The following is a 19,602-nucleotide window of genomic DNA, read 5'->3' as shown; positions in this document are numbered from 1 at the left end:
TTCCTCTCATACATTAATTAGAAACTTAATTTTGGTCCATAAATACGAGGCTTGCTCGAGAACTAGTTGCAGCGCACCTCGGCGGAAGAATTCGCGCCACGCGCCGCACAAGATTGCAGTGTGTGCCTGGAGCTGAGCGGATGAATATAGTGTGTGCCTGGTCGGTTACGCTCAGTTCACTTTCTACACTTTATTTCTCTCCCAAGCAAAGTGTGAAATACTGTATAGAATAACAATACTGTATTAATACATATCTTACATATTTTTCCATATTTTGATACATCTTCGCCTCCCCTAGTATAATAATTAACCAGAGAATGTCAACACAAACTCCGACCTAAACAAACCAATCAAACATGGGTTTCCTATTTTGGGAATAAAGCGGTCGTTTGTGAAAAGTTGAAATCCGTGTAAACAGCGAGTGTGCTGTCAAAATAGCCATGCAGATGTTTCATTAAATTACAAAGTCAACAACACGTGTTTAAGTCACATCTGTTGCACACCGAGAAGCTGACAAAATGCTCTAGTTAGTTTATTCTTGTCTTACTGGAATTTCTGCACGCCACATGAAAAAAAGAAAGAGGAAAAACTCAGTTTTGTTTTGTACGAGTATTTAACGTATATGTTTAAACTATCAAATAAAGTGACATTAAGTAATGAATAGTCTTACTAGTAAATGGAACGTTGTACTGTACATCTATATAGCATACGTCCTTCCTACTGTTGGTAGCATTGTGGTGTAATGGCGCCCCCTACTGGAAGAAAAATGTGCGCGTCCTGTGACGTCATCAAACTATCACAGGACATGCTTCCCCAAAATAGCGGTGAGTCAGCTAAGCTAGCTAATTTCTGAAGTGTTTGTGGTTTTTTGCCATGAAAGACTATTTTAAAACAATTTAACAATTGCACGATAATATCAAATATTGTCTCACTATATTTTTTCAATGAATTCTGATAAAAACAAGCCCTTTAAATTGTCTGGTGTGACATACAATAGCAAAAAATGCTAATAAGCCATGAATACATGCCTATAATATTAAATACATATATCCTCTCTTGTTTACTTCAAAGAGCATATCTGGTGTAAAACACCCAAAAGGCGTCATAAAGAATACTCTTACGATATAATAAGTTTAAAATTTAAAAATGTCACAACTGTATTGCAAACGTGTGATGGACGTGAGCTGTCACTCACTTGTTGTAGTAGTCCCTTGCAGCCACTAGAGGTCAGTATTTACACGTACAGTATGAGATATTACGCCAGCTCTTCAACAGTCTTAATGTATATAAAATATTTATATAGCATGTATATTTTCTACTTTACCTTAATCTACACATTAAGGTAATCTACACAATCTACACATCTGAAACTTTAACGTTCACTTAAATATTTTTGCATTTTACTTTAAATAGTCTTTTGGAAGCTTTGGTAAAAGCGGACTTGTTTAATGCAATTGAAATACTACAAATTGTCCAAGAGGTGGCAGCAATGCACTGACTAGAAATGGTTACTCTACCGGAAATAATGGAGTCGAAAAAGGAAGTCGGCGCACGAGTATATAGGCGTGGGCGATACTGCAAATTGTGGTATCAATTCGATACCAAAATGATAAGAACCTGAATAAAAATTATTCTCACAATAATGCGCTTTCCCAATCGCTTTATTAATTGGTTTATTTACATGTGTTACTTGTATGTAAAATAAATACAAAACCAGACCATAACAATATCCACAACGTTTTAAGAAATAGTTCTAGACATTAACAGAAGATCATTGAAAATGATCGACCTCATGACTGTGGGATCGACCCAATACTACTCACGACACTGTTATCCACGGGATCGACACGTATATCGATCCGCCCACCCCTACTACCCTGCCGTGTAATGGCGAGCTAACAGCAGTAAGACAGCAAACGACTTATTCCATCTTCTTTGAAGACGTCAAAAAGACCGAAACATGTCGCTCATGTAGTTGTATCCCTCCGCCATTCCGACTTTGAATCCGACGATGCCGAAGATGAAACTACCGATGAAAACGGGCGACGAAGGTGGCGACGAAACGCCAGATGAGGAGTCATCGGATCGGTCGGAGCACCGACACATCCCCGGGACGGCTTCGACCGGACATGTAGATCCACCCCAGCTGGACAAGGAGACAGTTTTCGAGTGGTTCGGCCTTCACCTCAACCCCGCCAGAAGGATCGAGTTCATGTGCGGGCTGATGCATATGTGCCAACCCCTGGAGCTTCGCTTTTTAGGCTCCTACTTGGAGGACCTCGCCCGGAAAGACTACCACGTTTTACGGGACTTTGATTTTCGCGCGAATAACCAGCAAGAGTTGGCGGTTTTAACGGACGTGGTCGACCCGGTAGTGAGGGCCAAGCTACTGGTGTGTGTGTCGCTGCTCGGGTCTGACAGTAGGGAATGTGCTGGGGTACTCTTTCGCATTCTGAGCCATGTAGACCCGGCCATGTTGTACAAAAACTACCCCCTTGCTCCATTCAGGGACCCTCACCACTACTCCTTTCACCCGGGGTGTCAGGACGGGAATATGTGCCGGAGGACGGAGCCGAACTGCGGCTTCACAACTACGGATATCCCAGTCGGACCTTTGAACCAGTTAGCGCTGCTTTTCACCATGGCGTCGCTACACCCGGCTTTCCATTTCCACCAGCGGGAGGCGCTTCGGGAGCAGCTAGATAAAATCGAGGTTGCAATAGAAGACGAGGGACGTCATCTTGTTCTGAACGCAAAATCAACAGTAAGTGAACGAATTCACGTTCGCGCACTTCCGTACTTACACATAGCATTTTTGAGTGCACGAGAGCGTTCCAAATTCAGTAAACCGTCAGTACCCGGATGTTGTACTCAACACGCCCCAAACGTTGAGTGTGCAGCATTGGCTACAGCACTAAATCGTCGCCATCATGGCAAACGTAGCGGAAGGGGCGGGACGACGTCTGTTCTCACTGTAAGTGCGCAACAGTAGGTAGACATTTGGAACAGCACTCTACTGTCAAAACTTAGCCCCTCAGGACCAGATTAGATTAGATAGACACTTGTTACACCCGCAAACGTAATAAACCACAAACGTAATACAAATCTGCATCTTTGAATGTAATAATCCCGCAAATGTAATACATTTCCCACTAACGTAATAAAATTTGCCTACTGCAAACGTAATACTGAATTTCCTGCAAATGTTTGCAGGAAATTATTACATATGTGGGAAAGTGAAAATCTGTAAATTAAATAACTTCCCACAAATGTAATATGAGACAAAATAATGATCTTTGTGGTTGTTGTTGTTTGTTCTTTCTTCTTTTAATGAGGGAGAAGGTGTAGATGTCATTCTGAGGATTTTTTCTTTTTTTCTTTTTTGTGGATAAAATATGAGATTTTAACAAGATCATTCTTTTTCTTTTTTTATTTTTTTGTGGGGAAAAACATTTTTCATATTCAAAGAGTATGACTTGAATACATTAAAGGAATCTTTAATTATTAAATTATAATTATAATAATTATATTTTTATTATTATTATTATATTATAATGAAATATAATTTATTTTAAATTAAAAAAGATAACATAATTGTGATAATTGAAATTGTTTTAATAAAATTATTATTACTTCCTTTTTTCTTTTTTGTGGAAAAAATATTATTCAAAGAGTATCATTTGAATACATTAAAGGAATCTTTAATTATTAAATTGTAATTATAATATTATTATTATTTTTATTATATAATTAGAATAAAATATGTATTTTAAATTAAAAAGATAGCATAATTGTGATAATTGCAATTGTTTTAATAAAATTATTATTACTTTCTTTTTTTCTTTTTTGTGGAAAAATATTCAAAGAGTATCATTTGAATACATTAAAGGAACCTTTAATTATTAAATTATAATTATGATATATTATATAATTGGAATAAAATATTTATTTTAAATTAAAAAGATAGCATAATTGTGATAATTGCAATTGTTTTGATAAAATTATTACTTTTATTATTATTATATTTTATTTATTTTGATTATTTCTTCCCCATATAAACACAAAATCCCACATACAATAATATACTGTAACTAATATGCACATGTACGCCTACAAACAGAGCGAGTTTTAACAGTACAATGCAATCTGAGTCTGAATTGATTCTTTGTAAATATTGTCGTGATATTTACACCAATGAAGCAAATTTGAATAAATTCAAATTGAAATTCAGTATTACGTTTGCAGTAGGCAAATTTTGTTACGTTTGTGGGAAATGTATTACATTAGCGGGATTATTACATTCAAAGCTGCAGATTTGTATTACGTTTGTGGGTGTAACGCTTATTGATCCCGTGTGTATATGCCCTCGGGGAAATTAAGCTTCCAGGAGCAGCACTGTGCCAAAATTTACATCCTCAGCAAATAAGTACGCAAATGTTCTTTTTCAATTCAGCACTTCCATACCTCCATTTTAATATGTGTATTATGTACGCTGCAGACTTAATTCCTGAGGGTGTCGACATAAACGGGTTCCACTGTTAGCAGTAAGACACATGGGCTTACTTAAGGGCTTATAAACCAGTGGGACCTCTGGGGTTGAACACAATCTATTCTAGGACACTGGTCAACCTCAAGACAAATGTTCCCATAGGAAATTGTGGAAATGGAAGATCATCTGTTTCGGGTTCACACTGTCAGTCATGAAGCCTTATGTATGAGCATTATGCAATCACTCCTCGCTGGTTACATGCCATAACTACCACCTTTCTAACAGAACGCATAGGACAATTTTTAATTGTGTGTTTGGAACACCAGGAGTTGTCAGGCCAGAAAGGCGAATACACGCCCTCCTCATCAGTGACTTTGGGGGAAAGTGCAGACTCCCATCCTCCTTGTCAAAGCCGACGCTCCAGACGACGGGCGATAAAAAGAGAAGGTGAGTGGACTGTTGGACCAACGCCACAGTTTATTTAAAATCATGTTTACGTTACTACTTCGGTATTGTGTTCCATCCTAAAGTTGTGTATTCCTGTTGCAGCAGTGCATATCGAGGGAATTGTGCTCAAGTGCGTATCTCGGACCAGAATAGACAAGGAATACACCTTTGAGGTAAGACACGTCTCCGCAAACCTTCGGTTTCTGTGATCCTTAAAAGTGCTGGTGATGATGCATCCAAACTGACATTAGTGTTTTAAAATGAACCTGCTGCTTTTTGGAGAACGTGTCAAATGTGTTATCTGACATTTTGGCTATAACCAAGCTTGGCGTGCTCTTTATTTGCCCTCTTGATATTGACAGCACAAGCACTCGGGTCTAAATCGGGTCACTTCACTAATATTTCATGTTCCGCTTTCTTAAAGTGGCAAACACATTCAACACTTCTTAATAAAAATCTAATTAAAAGTAATTTGGGGCTGCACAGCGGTCGAGACCTCACAGCTAGGAGGCCTGAGTTCAATTCCACCCTCAGCCATCTCTGTGTGGAGTTTGCATGTTCTCCCCGTGCATGCGTGGGTTTTCTCCGGGTACTCTGGTTTCCTCCCACATTCCAAAAACACGCTAGGTTAATTAGCGACTCCAAATTGTCCATGTCCAAATTGTCCAATGTGAGTGTGAATGGTTGTTTGTCTATATGTGCCCTGTGATTGGCTGGCGACCAGTCCAGGGTGTACCCCGCCTCTCGCCCGAAGACAGCTGGGATAGGCTCCAGCACCCCCGCGACCCTCGGGAGGATAAGCAGTAGAAAATGAATTAATGAAAAGTAATTTGTTCAAAGGTTGGTATTCAATACCTAGTATGTACAGGGAAAGTATCAGCAATACTACTACTGTATTGATATTGTTTTACTTGGAAATTTGTCAATATGATTTTGCCTTAAATTTGTTGATCCATATAATAATCAGAATAAAATGATAAACGTATATTTGAAAACAATGTAATAATATTAAAAAACAATAATAATATTGTTAGCATGTTAGCATTGCTAGCATGTTAAAGTTAACATCCTATAATTTTTTTGTAATTTTCACACACTTAAGTACAGGGAAAGTATCAGCAATACTAATACTGTATTGATATTTTTTTACTTGGGAATTTGTCAAGATGATTTTGCCTTAAATTTGTTGATCCATATTATAATCAGAATAAAATGCAGGATAATGATTCTAGCCAAACAAAAAATTGAATAAAAAACGTATTTGAAAACATTTAATAATGTAAAGATACAATAATAATACAGTCATAATGCAGTTGTGCTTCAATGCTAGGTGTTAGCATGTTAGCATTGCTAGCATGTTAAAGTTAACATACTATATCATTTTTTGTTATTTTCACACTTACAACACCTACCACTCTCATACCTTGTTAACGTGGTAACATTGGCACCTTGTCACCTTGACACACCCTATCATGCTTGGTATCACCATAACATTAGCATGTTAACATTGCTAGGTAGACATTTGTATGCTAGGTGTTAGCTTGCTGATGTTTGCACTGCTAGTGTGCTAACATGAGCATATTGGCATTTATTTACGATTTTCACGTAGATGAAATTAAGCAGACACTGAGCGCTATTATAGGTGTTAGCATGCTAACATAATTACACTTGCAATGACATTTGTAGTATTTTGAGAGGTAGGCGCTTATACAAGCAGTGCTAGTATGCTGGGTGTTAGCATGCTTACCTTTATGGGTGAACGGAATCACCCCCATGCGGGACATAACTCTAATAACAATGTAAAATCGTAAAAATGTGCTTGAATAAACAAACAGCTCCTTGAAAGGCAGCCATTCATGGCGTCCATGACAGGTGATATGTGATGTTATACATATCGGTATCAGATATCCCTAAAATTTAAAGCGTCCAATTAGATTCAAACCCTCCATTCCCGACTGTGAGGCGACATGCGGACCACAGTGGTTCCCAAAATACGGCTAAAAGCAAATAAAGCAATACTTTGTTAAATGTAGGTATTTCTAATACTTGCATTAAAACTGTACAGTGACAGATGGCGCTTAGAAGCAGTCAGCCTTGTTTGCTTGATATCCGGAGCCCAGAATCGCCTCATTATCATTTTCCATCTGTTTCTAAAACCAACACATGTTCCACAAACAGCAGCGTTTCCCAGACCTGGTTTTTGGAGACCCACTTCATCATGACCCCATTCCTAAAATGCTGTTGAGGCAATTCTAGGTAGACGAGGAGGAGATATGTGTTTGCTCAATGAATCATGTATCTACATTGTAATCAGAGATGGGTAGAATTATTCAAAAAAATAAATAAAATTATAATAAATAAAATTATAAAAAATATATAAATATTGTGAATATTATAAAATAAAATTTTTGATTTTAAATTATTATATTATATTATTATTAACAAAAAGTTATAAAAAAATAATTATAATTAACTTGCAACATGTTCTATTTCAGGTGAAGTGGTCCGACTCTTCCTCAAGTAATGTGACCAAAACTCATCTGGAACTGGAAAATTTCCTTTTTAAGGTAAACTCATTTTGTTGAATAGCTTTTGTATTAATATTAAAGATGCTGACAGGGATAAACGTCTATTTTCCCTTTCCTCTCAGCTTTTTCAATTGACAATCGGTGACACGCATGCTGTTCTTTTTTTTTGCAGCTTCCTAAAGATCAGTGCACTGAGACCTTCGAGAAGGGCCTGCTGAGACTTTTGAGCCAGGGGGACCATTATGGGAGCAGAGAGGTGGAGGAAAGCCTCAGGTATATTTCATAGTTACGTATTTTTAAGCTGACACACCCATCTTTGCTACCCTGTATAAGCATGCAAGTGCGCACACACCCATACAGTCCACCCCCCCCCCCCAACCACATACACACCCACAGCACATCAGTTTCATTTCTCTCAAAGTGAAATTAGAAAAAGAAAGTCATCTGATTTACCAGCAGGTCCTCTTATCATCCCAGACCGGACCTTGTTACACACTCAACAGCGAGTAGTAGTGTAGCGTACAGAAGGTTACGTATTGCAGGACAACTTTAACGCTGACACACACATTCTAGTTCCAAATGTGACAATTCTACACAGTATCCATGTTTTTATAACCATAGAACACAATATTCTGTGTGCCTTGAAAAATGGCTGGGATTGAATGACATAAAGATTTTAGTTGTTCATTCATTTTCTACCGCTTATCCTCATGCGGGTTGTGGGGGTGCTGGAGCCTATCCCAGCTGTCTTGGGTGAGAGGCGGGGTACACCCTGGACTGGTTGCCAGCCAGCCAATCACAGGGCACATATAGACAAACAACCATTCACACTCACATTCATACCTATGGACAATTTGGAGTTACCAATTAACCTAGCATGTTTTTGGAATGTGGGAGGAAACCGGGGTACCCGGAGAACATGCAAACTCCACTGGAGTTTTGGAATTGAACCCTGGTCTCCTAGCTGTGAGGTCTGCATGCTAACCACTCGTCCGCCGTGCAGCCCCGATTTTAGTAGTTCTAATATGAAAAACCAACCCATCCATTCTATTTATTTTCGATACCTCTTGTCCTCACTAGGGTCTGTGTATGCTGGAACCTACCCCAGCCGTCTTCGAGTCAAAAGTTATGAGAATTACAAGAAGAAATTTACAAGGAAAAAGTTTAAAAAGGTGGAAAAAACGTTTGAATGAGGGAAAAAAGGCACAGTTTTTCGATATAATTTTATAATATTATTTGGAAAATGTCTGTGTAGAGTTGAAATATTAAAGAAAATAATTTATTATTTCTGGAAAAATTAGATGTGGAAAAAGTTGTAATATTATAGCAATAAAGTAAAAATATTATAGTAAATAAAGTCATAAAATGTGACGACAATTTAAATATTTGGTTTAAAAACACTACAGAAAAAATGGCAACATAAGAGCAAAGGCCCAAGTTCATACTAATAAAATACGCCTTTATGCTAATTTCACTATGCTGAAATGCAATTTAAAAAAATAATACATCTAAACACATCTCAGCTTCTTCCGACTCCTTTTCACACATTCCAAATGGTCTAACTGTGCAGTTCCTTGATGTAACATGGCCGTTACTCCTCTCTAGGGAAAAGTTCCTTGCTGCCCCGCCTGTTTTCAGACAGACCAGAAAGGTGTGCAGCTTTTTCAATTGTGACTCGAATTACTCTACAAAAGTGTCTTGTTGCCGATGTAAGTACAAGGAATGGATTTTAGGATAACGACTTTAATATTCGTTACCTACAAATCCAATCATCATATTTTTTTAAGTTTGTTTATTTTTTTTAAAAGTGATATCCTACTGACTGGTTGGTTTTTTCCTCTCACTAGGCAACTCTCAGATGGGGAAAAACTTCCAGGGAGATTGTTCTGACGCATCCAGTCAGGATGAAGGTGAGAGTTCTACAAGTTCTCCAAATGATGGCGGCCATGTTTTACTCACATTTACACACACATGCTTTTATCAGTCCCCTGAAAGTGAAATTGCATGTTGATGATTGGAATTCCAAGCCAATCCAGGAAACACAGTTTGGACACATTTTCCAGCATTTTTTGTTCCACGCTTCAGGAATAGCGACTGTCCAGAAAATACAGTATATCTCTCTTACATTTTTTTTTTTTAGCAATAGGCACAAAGGTGATGATCTAATTGCTTCAGTCAACATAAAATATTTGTCTTAGATATAGAGTCATACAGCCAGGGGCACAAGAAAAAGCATGGACCCAAGAGCTCAAGCCAATGGTGAGTAAAAAAAAAAAAACAGATCTCAGGCCAATTTGCAATGTGTTATTGCTTATAATCATAATTCTTCTCTTTAGTCTGTCTTGTGCAAAAGGCCCTCAGGGAGAGAGTCGAAGGGGGACTCATACGGCCGAGCTCAGTGGTCCAGCAGAAAGGAGGAAGAGAGGCTGCACCCTGAGGAGCATGCCAGAATGTGAACAGGTGACCAGGATGTATTATATGACGACATACGTAGCTTCACGCTCTCATAGGAACTCATAGATGCAGAAATGCTAGTGGTGGAACAGTACGTTTATTCCTCATTGTTTACTCGGTAGACAAGTGAGATGACCAAGTATGAAAACCGCCAAACTAATGTCAGAACTTGTATCTCCCCTCCTTAATGGTTCCAGGACGCACAGAAGAGAAGCCACCCAGTCACCAAGACTAATAACAGTGTCCCGCCCACTGACAGGTGGGTTGCCTCAGTATACGATATGTCATTCGATACCCACTTCCAACTTCCAGACACATCCGCCAAAGAGTAAAATGAACTCATTGTGTTACACATGACATAAATATGCAAATAAAGCTCCTGAATAAAATTATTTTGGAATTTAGCAGGATTTTCAAATCCCATTTTCATGTTGTTTGTTTCCAGAGACATTGCAAAGGGATCCTGTGTGACCAACGGTAATCTGGTACCCACTGCTTTGTCTCAAAAGAAAGGTTAGTGGTCATGAGTGGAAGTGGCATGTTTCAGTGTACAGTAGTCACTCGTTTATCACGGGTAATTGGTTCCAGATCTGACCGTGATAAGTGAATTTCTGCAAAGTAGGATTCCTTATTTAGAAATCAGATACTAAACATTATTAGGGCTATATATAATTTCTTTATCCCCCTTTTGAGTCCATGCGTCCACCTTTAAAGGGGGCCTATTGTTGTGGACTCCTATAGAGCAGCTACTCACAATAACTAGATCTTCCAGAATCTGCACCTATTCCAGTTGTATTTCCTTGGATTTCCATTTTAATTTATTCCACCTATGGCCAACCTCCGGGCACACTCGCTGTGATTGCTCACACGCCCCAGCGCTCGGGACTACATCCGGACTACTGCCAAATCTCGCGTTCTAATTTTGTTGGTATCGGAGTTGATAAATAAACCATTTGGGGAATTTACTTAATAGTGGTTAGCTATTGGTTGGAGACTTACCGTGTATGAGTGGTAACGTAGCCTCCACTGGTGCGGAACTCAGGAGCTGCCCCCACCTCGCCTGCCCGACGAGGAGCACTCATTGTCGGACGCACTTTGTCACTTCCGCACTGTTAGCTCAGGAGCTGGACGTGAGTGCGATGCGTTATCTATAAGTACAGACAATCTTGGCACATCAGTAGTGCAAATATGGTCATTACACTAGCAGTGTTCCAGACATGGGTGAGCGTGTAATTTGCATGCATGCAGGTACTACGCTCCCTGTATGCACACTCTGTAATGCTACACAGACAACTGCTTACTTACACAAAATAAACACAGTGCTATATATTCCAATATTTCAAGAGCAGGGAAGAGGGCAGGTGCCTTATAAGGAAGTCCGCTTCTTCATCCTCATTGTCTTTCCACCTGCCGTGGATTCCAATATCATCAAGGTACTTTAGATATGGACGCCACATTCATGAGTAACTTTGCATTGACCTTTATGGTGAAGTGGAGGCATGGAAAGGGCTTTCTGGTATACGCAGATTGTCAGATTTCCACGCACAGTTTGTGTATGAAGAGGCAGAGTTGTGCACCAGATCTTTTAAAACTATGCATCTGTGGCTGTGCAAATTTAATTGTGGCAGGCCACCACAAATAAATGTATGGGAAACACTATATTTATTACAAATATGTTCCTTTTTTTTTTTTTTTTACTTACATACAGGTTTGGTTGCAGTTGAGGGTTCTGGTCTGGACACATTTGGTGAAACCTCATCAGAGAGCTACAGCTCTCCATCAAGTCCTCAACACAGAGGAGCAGAGAGTCTGGAAAGTGAGGATGATAACAACAAAGGTAAGACCTAAATTCATTATTTCAGGGATTCTTAAACAACCTTTTAATGTCATTGTGTTTTCTCTCTGAAACGTGACGAGTAAATCATAAAAACGTGTAGGTTCCTAAGCGGTTTCACGCATGTTTACATTGTAATTTGGTGAAAAATCCACACATTGATACATACTGTACCTGTCTCCATGCAGGTTGATACCGTGACTCCTCTTTCTCAAGCCGTATAAACAAACGTCTCCCACATATACTTACTCCTATCTATAAAACATTTCCAGACTCCATTTGCGTAAACAAAAGGAAACGTCTTCATCAGTTCTGTGGCCAATTATTGCATTACTGCATCCCTATGGACTCAATCACAGAAACTCAGCAACTCTGCTGCATTGATAAGCAAACACAATCCACTTTATCAGCCACCTGAAAATTGGGCTTGTTCCTAACGTTGCAGTGTTTAAAAAGTGCAAACAATGTTGCTGAAGATACCAACAGCTGCCTGAATAAGACTGAAAGGTTTACAGTAGTGATGTCATGATATTTGGGAAGGTTCAGTTTGTCCAGTCCAACTTTGTTTGAGTCCCTCTTACCTCCAGGTGTGCACAAACTACAGTTAAATCATAACTCCTGATCAAAAAATGTAAAACCAGTTGAAAAATAGCAAGAATTTACATTTTGCACTGTTGGATCTTAAGGAAATTAAACTGAAATCAGCTGATTAAAAGTTGATGACAAATCAAAAAAGAACTTGGGTCAGTATATTTACTAGCCATGCCAAAATGTTGTGTTGCTGCTGGATGTTCATCATACCAGAGTGATACTTTTAAGTTTGTTTTCCAAAAGAGGAAGGTTAAAGAAAGAATGGACAAAGTAAACGAGTGAAAGATGGACGCCCGCCTCGGGTTCAGTTCTTTGCAGTCATCATTTCACTGAGGACTGCTGCAAAGGAACACTTTTTTTTTTGCACTTCTCACACTGCCGCACAATTGTTCCAGCAACTTCCTTCTGGGAGGCTATACAGATGTATCAGGGCACGGACAAACAGACTAAGTAAAGTTTCTTTCCTCGAGCCATCATCTCCCTCAAGAAGATGTAACCAAGGCAACCAATCATCCTATACAATGTAAACCTTTCGTTATTTTATTATTTATTCTTCAAATTTCTATATTTTATACTGTCATACTGTCTTGCACTGAAAATGGAGCTGCTTAGAATTTCATTCTATCATATTTAAAATGACAATAAGGGCATTCTGATTTTGATTCTGATTTTAAAAAAAGCACTAGGCTGGTACACAAGAAAAAAACATTCATAATTAGCACGCAGACCTCACAGCGAGGAGACCAGGGTTCAATTCCATCCTCGGCCATCTCTCTGTGGAGTTTGCATGTTCTCCCCGTGCATGCATGGGTTTTCTCCGTGTACTCCGGTTTCCTCCCACATTCCAAAAACATGCTAGGTTAATTGGGGACTCCAAATTGTGAGTGTGAATGGTTGTTTGTCTATATGTGCCCTGTGATTGGCTGGCCACCAGTCCAGGGTGTACCCCGCCTCTCGCCCGAAGACAGCTGGGATAGGCTGATGAATACCTGCCAATATTTAGGCTGTGAAATTATGTTATGATTTAACTTAAATGATTGTTTGCAATGAATAGCATTCTCTAATATTTTTTGTCTCACTCCCATTTCGTCTTTTTGCATTATGAAGCTCTAATTAGAACCTCCTTAATATCCAGCAGTGCAATTTTTTTCAACTGATAGATTTGTATGCATGTATTAATTAATAGGCATTATTATGTATTAATTACGCAATACTCCCCCCTTTCATTTGAAGCTTTAAACGTATCTGAGGTTGGTTGATCTGGATTGAATAAATGAATGAATGTTTCCCTCTCAGATACTGACAGCCACTCTGACGACTCCTGCAAAGCACCCGACCCCGACATGCTCTTGGCCCAGCAGACTGACCCAAGCGCAGTGGAGAAGGTCATGTCTGTACATCCTTTACCTCCTAACAACCACACAGCCCTGATGGACTTCCCAAGCCTGGAGAACAACATGCAGTTTCCCCGTCTTTCCTTAATGCATCGTCTGCCTTATGTGCTCCCTAATGGTGCCTGTGACCATCCACTTGCAGTGCCTCCGCCTCCCAGCCAAAGCGATGGAAAGCCACCTTCTGGTCCGATGGTTATGCAGATGCCTTCAGTTCAGTCAGCTTCTGTAGAACCAGAGAAAAGGGAGATCGTCCCAAATTTTGGGATCCCATCTATTGGTTTCCAACTTTTAGGAGGTACTGGTGTGCAGCCTGTGGTCCAAAGGTTCAAAACATCTTTGCCGCATAGCCAAGGTGGTCATGATGGAGTATCAGGGAGCACTTCTACTGCTGTCACTTCACAGCCTGCTCAGCAAGCCCCCGTGCGAGGAGCCATGAGCGTGTCATCTTACCCCGCCTCTTCGACGACGCCTCTTTCCTGTCAGGACGCGGCCGCTATGACTCCGGGAGAGACTCCACAACCCAAACACCCACACACCCAGACCTTATCTTCTGGTCTGCCGTCTCCTTACGCCGTGCCCGTTGGAGGTGCACCCGCTTCTTCTCCTGGACACGTGCAAGCTGCTGTTCCTCCAGCCGTACCCACACACACCCCAGGCCCCGCCCCCAGCCCCAGCCCCGCACTTACTCACAGTACGCCACATAGCGACTGCATGTCATTCAGCAACACCAGTGCTTCCTGTGGAAGTGCCCCTCTTGCTTTCCAGCAAACCCACCACCAAGTCCCGCCCCAGCAGCCGGCACCGCAGCAACAGCTGATGGGCTGCGGGACCTGTGGCTGCCACAACAACTGCGGCGGCCGAGGCAGCAGCAACAGCGTGAGCGGGTGCCAAGCGCCATTGTTCTTCCCCAACTACCAAATGGCGGCAGCGGCGGCAGCAGCGGCACGCCAGGTTGTTCCACCCCCTCTATTCCAACTCACAAGCCTGTGCATCAACAGCTACCTCACCCAGGGCCAGCAGCCACCCCACCAGGCCAACGGGGGAGCCTCCATGCCCGCCTTCTACCCCACGGCGCTACCCCCCGGCCATCCGTCGGTCTACGGCCCCCTCCACTCGCATTCTCACAGCCACGCCGATGTGCCGTCACACATGCTGAGCACGCAGGTGGTGGCGGCCGCGGCGGCCGCGAGCTACAACCTCCAGCAGCAGATGACGCCCGCCGCTTCCTTTTTCCAGCGTGTTTACCAGCAGGCCTACCCAAATCCCCTTGGGATGCTCCCCACTGCAAACCCGGGGGGCGGCGGCATTAACAAGAAAAACGGGAGCATGTCTTGTTGCAACTGCGGCGTCGCCGGACACTACGCTCAGGACTGCAACCAGCCCTCCATAGACTCCTCGCAGCAAGGTAAGGACACACTTAGAACGGGTTCCGTTGGACTTCCATGTCACCTTCTTGTGTATTTTCACAGGTAGCTTCCGGTTAAGGTACTCGGCTTCCCACGTTTCAGAAGCACTTGACAGCGCTTACTGAAAAAGTCAAACCATGAAGATGTTGTTTCCACGGAGATGGTAAACTGTGTGTGTGTGTGTGTGTGTGTGTGTGTGTGCGTGTGTGTGTGTGTGCGGTTAAAAAACACCCCAAACCTGACCTGCTAGGGGCTCGGCGGACAAATCTGAAGACGGTTGTGCCTGAATTGTCTCATGAGCTCACAAGTCCTTTCCTTTCAGTTGAGTTTGGATGTTTTTTGCACTGAGCGTTGGGAAACATTTAACTTATTACTTGATTGTTGGTAGCGTTAAGAGAACTTTTTAAAGTGACCATCAGCCTGGACGACAACGATAAAAACACCATATTTATGCTTTTGGTCATAGGAAGGTTTTACTCCATAATCAAAGTTTCACGTTAAGAAGAGGTTCTGTCTTTTGACTTCGCTTCGTTTTTGATTGTTCGCCTCATTTAAGGATGGGAGATGTCATCGCCACTCAACGGCTGTGTCTCAAATCGGATACTTCCTTCAGTACGCTTACATCAGTATGCCGTGCACTTTGAGTACTTACTTACTGTGTGCTCACATTGTGTCATTATGTCAGTACACTTACATGAGTGTTGACCTACACGGATTACTTTTGTCGCTTACTGGATATGCTGTCTCCTTCAGTACGCTTAATAGCTATACTGTGTGTACTTAGTTCCCGGGTGTGCACATTTTGTCTCTGCAGTGCTGTCCGAAATACTTTACTGTCAAAGTGCACTTTCTGGAAATGATGTCTGAAATGGAATACTGTATTTTTTTCAGTACCCTTAACTTGATACACTGTGTAGTGTACTTGGTCCCTGCATCTGTTCATGCGCACTTACCAGAAATGTACCAAATCTATTACTGTCAATATGCAATTACCAGAAATTGTCCAAAATGCAATACTGTACTTTCTATAGAACACTTACATAGGTACACAGTGTACTTGGTTCCTGTAGTGCTGTCCGAAATACATTACTGTCAGTGTGCACTTAGCGAAAATTATTTCTCAAATGGAATACTGTATTTTTTTTCAGTACCCTTAACTTGATACACTGTACAGTGTACTTAGTCCCCGCATCTGTTCATGCACACTTACCAGAAATGTACCAAATCCTTTACTGTCGATATGCAATTACTAGAAATTGTCTCAAATGGAATACTGTACTTTCTTTAGAACACTGACATAGGTACAACGTGTACTTAGTTCCTGTAGTGCTGTCCCAAATACATTACTGTCAATGTGTACTTAGCGAAAATTATTTTCTAAATGATACTGTACTTTATTCAGTACATTTACATAGGGACTAAGTACACAGTGTACCTGAGTGTGCAAATTATGTCAGTGTTAGTGCTTGTCCTAAATCAACTTTTTTTGTTCATGGGCACTTACTGTGTACACTGTGTACTTAGTTCCTGTGTCTGTTGAGTACTATAAATCTGTACATGTTGGCAGGTCTGCACTTAAATGAAATGCACGGCCCACCCAAATCCGTTACTGTTGATACGCACTTACTGAAAGTTACATCTCAAATGGAATCCTTTTGTCAGTACACTTAAGTAGGCACACTGTGTAATGAGTTCTTAAGTGGACACAGTTTAACTGTACTGCTGTCATCGTAGACTTAGCCACCCTTCTGCTATGCACGTAAGTACGCAAGTAAGTGCTCATCACTGTGAAGTCACCAATGCTATTATGGTCGTTTTGGCGCTGCATTTTGTGTACTAAGTATGAACACACTTACACGTCCCTTAGTATGGAAGTGCATGAATTGAGGCACAGCTAATGAGGTCATAGTTGAAGGTAATCGCTGCTTTGAACTCGTGTTATTTTAACATTATTTGACATTGTTTTATGTGCACTACAACTTAGGAGATGGCGAGGGTGGGGGGAGGGGTATTGAGTGTGAGCATTTCAAGCAAGGCTTTATTCTGGCCTGCAGATACTGTAAAACTACAGTAAATAGGAAAATGTGTTCTTACGTAGTCCAATAAATACGTACCAGTCAGCTAATTTGAACTCTTTGCCTGCTAGAATACAAGATTGTTTTGCTGTGTGTACTTGAACGCCAACACTTTCCGCTAAACTTGCACCTGAAATAACAGTGTCTGGTAAACACTTTGTGTGTCTCAAATGGACACTATGTGTACTTAGTGCCTGAGTGACAGTGCACTCAAATTCTTGTTGGTGTCAGTAAGTGTGCCAATTGAGACACAGCACTAAGTATCTAAAACTAGCATGCTAAATAGTCCTTTTAGAGACACTTGATTAAAACACTGAAGCTTTACAGCAGTCATGTCATTTGAAATCGCGTCTTTAGGCTTGAGTGGGTTTATGCCATCCATTTGTTGTTTTTGTTTTTACCACTTAACCTGTTAAGGGTTGTGAGGAAGCTGGAACCTATCCCAGCCGCCAGACTACACCATGGATTGTCTCCAGTCAGGCACATAGCCAAACATACAGTCACTGAGCGGGACCGCATCCCAGCCATGTCAACCACTACGCTATACACGCGCTAACTTAAGTATTCCAGAATAAAGTAGTGTACATACGTGAGGGGTCGCTCTTGTATCCCGCTCAGTGCAAATGTTTACTGTACTCTTTGATACTGGAAGGCCTGATATATTTCTAGAGCAGAATTTGGATTTTATGCAAAATGTTTTCATTTCAATTAAAAGCAATAAATAAGAGAGAAGAACAATGTGTCTCATTTTGTACTCAACATGAACTGCAAATTGAATTTTTTGTTTATATCAAGTTTTGGGAAATGTCATGATCAACACAAATTACCATCCTTCCTCACTCACTGCTGGAGCCTATCCCAGCTGTCTTCAGGCGAGAGGCGGGGTACACCCTGGATTGGTCGCCAGCCAATCACAGGGCACATATAGACAAACAACCATTCACACTCACATTCATACCTATGGACAATTTGGAGTCGCCAATTAACCTAGCATATTTTTGGAATGTGGGAGGAAACCGGAGTACCTGGAGAAAACCCACGCATGCATGAGGAGAACATGCAAACTCCACACAGAGATGCCCAAGCAGAGAATCAAACCCAGATGTTCCCGATCTCCTGACTGTGTAGCCTACATGCTAAGCACTATACCACTATGTGGCGCAATACAAATCCATCTATCCATGGTATGCTGGAGCCTATCCCAGCTGTTTACAATTACATTAAAAAAAAAAATCATAATTCAGGGCTGCGCGGTGACTGTGTGGTTAGCACACAGACCTCACAGCTAGGAGACCCGAGTTCAATTCCACCCTCTGCCATTTCTTTGTGGAGTTTGCATGTTTTCCCCGTGCATGTGTGGGTTTTCTCCGGGTACTCCGGTTTCCTCCCACATTCCAAAAACATGCTAGGTTAATTGGCGACTCCAAATTGTCCATAGGTATGAATGTGAGTGTGAATGGTTGTTTGTCTATATGTGCCTGGTGATTGGCTGGCGACCAGTCCAGGGTGTACCCCGCCTCTCGGCCGAAGACAGCTGGGATAGGCTCCAGCACCCCCGCGACCCTCATGAGGATAAGCGGCAGAAAATGAATGAATGAAAAATGAAAAAATGACCAAAATATCCAAACCCGCATGCCCCTGTGTGTACAAGTGATTGCCCCCAAAAACCAAATAGGCTGTGCCACCCTTAGCAGCAACAGCGTGACCACATTGGTGTCTGAAAGCCTACCACTCGGAGTTGTGCTTGAACACCTCACGACGTGAACAGCACCTGCAGGGAGTACAGTGCGGAAGAAAGGAGACAGACACAAAGTTGTTCACTGATCTGTATGCATTACATGAACAAATAATTACTATATATGACAATATTTTTGAAGTGTGTCGAAGAACAGGGGTACATGACTTCAGGTCACACTTAGACAAGGACACTAAAAAACATCCAATGTAGGTCTGTACGTGCTAAGCCCAGGGGCTGCACTTTGGACACCAATGTCTTAAGAATGCACTTTTGAAGATGTACATATGTTACCTTGAGCTTGCCACACTCCTGCTCCAGTTGTTCAATGTCCGCTCTGATTTGACTGGTCCTGTTCTTGATCTCCAACAGCCTAAACAAACACAAAAATCACAAAATCAACACATTCCATGCCTCCATGGCATGTCTGAAAATAAGTTCTCCTCCCACTCTGTGTGGAAGTGGTAAGTCTTTGGCTTGTTTGTCCTTCTTCCCCACTCCATTTTAAACAATTTCTTAACTTTAGAATACAATACATAAATTGGAGGCTAACTAGTTAGCTTGCAAATGGTTGCAGCCATGTCGTCTTTTGTCTCGGCAGTGATCCAATAGCCTAGCAATGTAGTGTAAACAAAGATTAATAACTGCA

At 41.2% G+C, this 19,602-nt stretch overlaps 1 protein-coding gene across 2 annotated transcripts; it reads left to right on the top strand.

Moving 5' to 3' along the window:
* The first annotated feature begins 1,840 nt into the window (after positions 1-1,840).
* On the top strand, positions 1,841-17,948 carry zcchc2 (zinc finger, CCHC domain containing 2). 2 transcript variants are annotated; one of them, XM_078790632.1, is made up of 14 exons: positions 1,841-2,764; positions 4,816-4,936; positions 5,042-5,109; positions 7,432-7,503; positions 7,637-7,737; positions 9,070-9,173; positions 9,312-9,374; positions 9,663-9,723; positions 9,801-9,924; positions 10,116-10,177; positions 10,364-10,431; positions 11,627-11,755; positions 13,640-15,142; positions 15,207-17,948. In XM_078790632.1, exons 1-14 carry the CDS (start codon positions 2,012-2,014, stop codon positions 15,266-15,268), a joined length of 3,291 nt encoding a protein of 1,096 aa, XP_078646758.1. In that variant the 5' UTR covers positions 1,841-2,011; the 3' UTR covers positions 15,269-17,948. The 2 variants fall into 2 exon arrangements, with proteins under 2 accessions (XP_078646758.1, XP_057916135.2); XM_058060152.2 differs by having other exon boundaries at positions 1,842-2,764; positions 5,039-5,109.
* The last annotated feature ends 1,654 nt before the right edge of the window (positions 17,949-19,602 follow it).

The sequence above is a fragment of the Doryrhamphus excisus genome, linkage group LG5 (genome assembly GCF_037039965.1).
Source record: "Doryrhamphus excisus strain RoL-2023G ecotype Guam linkage group LG5, RoL_Dexc_Guam_v1.1, whole genome shotgun sequence".
Taxonomy (NCBI): domain Eukaryota; kingdom Metazoa; phylum Chordata; class Actinopteri; order Syngnathiformes; family Syngnathidae; genus Doryrhamphus; species Doryrhamphus excisus.
This window is presented reverse-complemented; position numbering and strand designations above follow the sequence as displayed.